This window comes from Vicia villosa, linkage group LG1, assembly GCF_029867415.1.
Source record: "Vicia villosa cultivar HV-30 ecotype Madison, WI linkage group LG1, Vvil1.0, whole genome shotgun sequence".
Taxonomy (NCBI): domain Eukaryota; kingdom Viridiplantae; phylum Streptophyta; class Magnoliopsida; order Fabales; family Fabaceae; genus Vicia; species Vicia villosa.
Genome location: NC_081180.1, coordinates 239,254,223 through 239,259,285, shown reverse-complemented (window position 1 = coordinate 239,259,285; position 5,063 = coordinate 239,254,223). Strand labels below are relative to the sequence as shown.

At 30.7% G+C, this 5,063-nt stretch overlaps 1 protein-coding gene across 1 annotated transcript; it reads left to right on the top strand.

Moving 5' to 3' along the window:
- Positions 1-1,315: 1,315 nt before the first annotated feature.
- Positions 1,316-4,289, top strand: LOC131624234 (cell number regulator 5-like). The gene is made up of 5 exons (XM_058895190.1): positions 1,316-1,830; positions 2,813-2,876; positions 3,065-3,229; positions 3,334-3,399; positions 3,634-4,289. The coding sequence occupies exons 1-5, from the start codon at positions 1,541-1,543 to the stop codon at positions 3,796-3,798; spliced, it is 750 nt and encodes a 249-aa protein (XP_058751173.1). The 5' UTR covers positions 1,316-1,540; the 3' UTR covers positions 3,799-4,289.
- The last annotated feature ends 774 nt before the right edge of the window (positions 4,290-5,063 follow it).

The window sequence follows — 5,063 nt, the reverse complement described above, 5'->3', positions numbered from 1 at the left end:
CTTATTTATTTATTTTTGGTTAAGCATACAAGTTACTTCTTAGAAAACAATCGAAAAAATAAATACAAGTTGAAAATTGAAACATTGACATTAAATTTGGATTCACATTCAAACCATTGAATAGCTTAAGACACAAATATATTTATATAATTTCATCACCTAATGTAATAATTTTGTAACACCCCATATCTGTTTTCTTCGTTGTTATTATTATTATTTTATAAATTAGATATGCTCTCCGCAAAGTCGCAACAGTATAGAATAATTTTTTGAATTTTATAAGTTTATAATAAATGTTAAATTTTTCTTAAAGTAACTAAATTTAAATTTAAATCTACAGTTAAACTGAAAGAGACTCTGTCATCTCATTAAATGTTCTAAAGTATTTTCATTATCTTGTTACAACTAATAAAAAATAAACTTGATAGTACCTATTTGTCTCAAATGCATGAAAAGTCAAAATTAATTATATTTGATTTAGATAATTATGTATATAACTATTTTAATTATTATTTCAAATTTTATTATAAATTGTTTTGATATTTTCACGTGTATTAAAATTGTAAAATAGTTTTTCATTAATAATATGAAAAAAAATAAATTTAAAAAATTGAAAAAAAGAGTAATAAATATTTGAAGGTATAATAAAAAATATTATTAATCATTTATTGATATTGTAAAATTATTTAGAATTTAGTATAAATTATTTCCTCAAAACAATTTATAAGAAAAAAGGGCAAAAATATTGTTTAACCTTAATAAAATAGGAGACTTTTATTGTAAAATATCATGCACACTCTCTTAAGAGGTTTTGACCACATGTCAAAAATATTTTTTTAACTTATTTTTGTGTTTAAATTCAATTATAAAAATACATTTTTTTTAATTAAAGAATTAGTCTTAATTGCACATAAATAATATCTTATTCATACTATCAAATATATTTTTAATGGTTAAAATGATGAGTTATTTTTGACTTCTTAAACTGATTCCCCCATTCTCAACATAGTATCAAACAAGAGAAATTGATCACATTTATTATTAGTAAAAATCAAAATCTCTTCAAATTAAGAAAAACACAAAATCTAAATTAGTAGACAATATGGTTGAAAATTAGCCCAAAAAAAAACTTTTTGCTATATTCTAGTGATCATGTGGTAACACAAATACCATTCAACCCAAACAAGGACTTATGTGGGTCCCACACAAATCTTTACCCAATCCAAATATTTAGTAGTGCTAATAATAATAATTTGTAATTTTAATTTTAATTAATAATTAATAATTAATAATAATAATTTTTCTTGAACAAACATTTTTCTTGAACAAACATTTTCCCACTTGTGTTGATAACCTACGACCCACCAGCAACAACAACCAAAAGAATAATCTTTTTTGCATTTTCTGAAAACCCATTAAGCAAAAACCAAAAGGGTTGTTTTTGTTTTTGATTTTGATTTCAATTGGGTGTGAAGAAAAAGTTGAATTTGGAGGAAAGAGAAGAGAAAGGTGGTAGCTTTGTGTTTGAGGTTGTGTAGGAATGGGGGATTTGGAGAAGCAGCAAGAGAAGGTGATGGTGTTGGAGGAAGGAAGGAAAGATGAAGAAGGTGAGGAGAAGGAGAGGCTTTTGGAGGGTATGGCTGTTTTGGATTTTGATATGCTTTGTTCATCTGTTGCTTTGCAGACTGCAAATGGAACTTGGGGGAAGCTTGGTGGTGGTGGTGAGGATGGTGAACATCGTGGTGAGGAGTTTGGTGGGGTTTTGAGGATGTGGGAAGGGGAACTTCTTGATTGCTTCGAACATCGGCGAATCGCTCTTGAATCTGCATGGTGAATTTCTGTTTCATGTAGACATGTTTTTTTCTATTGTGATGGTTCATTGTTTGGTGTTTTCTATGTTATGATGTTTTGTTTTTGTGTTTTTTTTTTTTGGTGTAGAATTGTTCATGTTGAGGAATTTTGTCTTGATTTTATGCAGAATTAGATTAGTTGTTATGACAAGTTTAGCTAATTTTGTAAGGATTTGGAAATTGGAGATGATGATTGGTTAATCTTGATTTTGTTTTTTCAAATTGTTTGCTTGTTATCTTCTGTTTTCTGATTGACAAATCCTTGTGAGCTTATAGTTTCAGTTTGAAGATAACAAAATATTCTTATGTCATGCTTTCAAATATTTGTTCATAAGATTGAATGTTTTTTACTCTGATCATTATTATAAGAAAAAATTTACTTTTGAAATTCATTGACTAACCGATGTATCTGACTGATCACCAGATACATAAGTTGTTCGATGAATCTCAAAAGTGAATTTTTGTTTATAATAGTGACCGGAGGAGGGTGTATATGTTTTCTCAAATCATACCAGATTCTTAATGTCTTAATCTCTTGATTGTTTTTACGATTTTTATATAACTCTGAGATGTGAGAAATGTGGTTTGTGGCGATTTTTAGTAGACATTTCAGTTCAGTTTACATTTCTTTGTTATAGGTTTTTGTTCTTGACTCGCGGTTTTCACTATTCATTTATTTTCTCATCGTGGTACGGGGGATTTGTACCGGGGATTTGTGACATTTAGATTTATTTTCTGAGTTACTGAGACGCTTGATATGGTTTTGATTATTGAAGTTAATTCAGTTTAACTTGTTTCTTATCCATACATGTATTGGCCACGATGCCCGCTTATTTGTTCGTGTGATGTGAACTTTCTGTCAAAAGAGTAAAATGGCATGAAAACGTATTGGTCTGTTGTTGCCTACAAGGATTCATACGATTTATCATGTATGTAAAATAGTAGCTCATTTGGTGTTGCAGTTGTCCCTGCTACCGATTCGGGAAGAACATGAAGCGAGCTGGTCTTGGTTCTTGCTATATCCAGGTACATTTACATTGCTCGGAAATTCTTATAGCTTCTCCATTGTTTCATAATGATCTATCTAATAGTCCTAATCTAAAACTTGCAGAAGAAGGGAATCATATTTAGAATTGAGGATTTCCATATTTAAATTTTCTGATTTTTCGTAATATAACTTTTTGAAGCTTGAAGATCCTTGTTTTACGTTGCAGGCATTTGTGTATCTTGTTCTTGCCATCTGCGCTCTTTTCAACTTCATAGCCTTTACCGTCACGAGACATCACTACTTTCTATACCTGGCAGTCACCTTCATCGTTACCGGTGGAGCATATCTAGGATTCTATCGAACTCGTATGCGAAAGAAATTCAACATCAAGGTGGGCACGTCTGCATATATATTGGCTGTTTGTATTCTTCTGTTCAATACGTGTTTTGCTGCATTTGTATATCTAACACAATATTTGTTGGTATTGTTTTTCAGGGTAGCGATAGTTTGGTGGACGATTGTGCTTACCATTTTGTCTGTCCTTGTTGCACACTGTGTCAGGTAATTCAAGATTCTCTCCTATGATAAAGCTAGCTATTGATGATGATTTTTTCTTCTTCCAAATTTCACGGTGACAATAATCCGAATGAGAACATATTTATAATCGACGATTTGGTCTGAAGCATGGTCATGGTCCTGGATAGAACATTATCGAATTTTGATCATGTAGTTGACACCACTTAGTGGGATAAGGCTTGATTGTTGTTGTTGTTGAATTTTTGTATTATGATGTAGGAGTCAAGAACACTGGAGATTAACAACGTTCAAGACGGCACTTGGCACGGCCGGGGTGACACCATATGCATAGGCGGCATCAGAAACGGAAGCAAACCACTCTCCATGCTGATACCTCCCCCTATCGAGTCCATCAAGCTTACTGATGAAAATTTTACCTTATAGAAGAAATAGCGCATAGTGTGAGAAAGTTATGAAACAATAATTCTTCATCTGAATTGCATCCCTACCCTATCTATGTCAAGTTTCTATCACATTTTGCGATGAAAAGAGAATACAAGAAAACAAATGCTCTAACAAACACCAATCATAAACAAATTATGTTTGTGTTGGAGAATAAGTCTCGCATTGCTTGGAGCACAGAGAATTGAAGCGTATGTAAGTTATATACGCTTCAAATTTCTCTGTTCCAAGCAAACTTATTTTCAATATGGGATAACTTAATTTTTGGATGAAGAACAATTGCCCCCATGAAGTTGGTTTGCAAATGTGTATATAGAGTGTGCCATTCTCAACTAATGGGGTCTTATTTTTACCAGCCCTTGTAGTGTAAAGCTTCTATTAGTGTCACATTGTTGCAAGAATTCCATCTAGTTGTTGTATTCTAAACTTGTGGTTTATTAATTTGTGTATTTTTAAGTATTTTTTTACTATGATATTATGGTTTGCGGCGGAGGAGTAAGTGCGACTCGATTGCAATTTGAAACTATGGTTATTAGTTCTTGTTAATGTATGTTGTTCATTTTTGAAGTTAGGGAAATGTAAAAATGTAAAATGCCTTAATAAATTTTTAAGGTATTTTTTTTCAAAATTTTTTAAACTCAAAACTATAATTTTTAGAACAAAAAACCTATTCGAGGAAAACCAAACCTTATTTTTCTTTTAACCAATTCAATTAGTAGATTGAAGCATGAAAATTCTCAAGAATAAAAAGATTTCATTATTTGTTGAAAAAGGCGAGAAAAGTTACAATTACCTCTAGGGTTTGGAGATGTATTTCTAGATGCATTTTTTTTATACAAATTTCAATATAAGTTATTGAACCATCCTTATTTTGCAAAAATTTGGGTGTCTTCGAAGATGCATTTTCGAACAAATTTTAGCAAATTTGGATGATTTTAGAATAATGCATTATGGTGTAATTTGAGTGTGTTTGAAGATGCATCTTTAAAATTTTTTAACGAATGAGGTGGATTTCAGACGCGTTCTAATGTGATTTTGAATGTCTCTGTAGATGTATTTTTTAACAATTTTTTTAGCAAAATACAGTGGATCACATAACAACACATTTTGATGTGTTTTAGATTTATTTGAAGATACAAATTAAAATAAAAATTGAATTTTCAAATGTGAAATGCACACTTAAAGGAGGAAGAGCAACCCTCAACTACACCACATAGCCCATAATATACAAATGAATAAAAATAAGA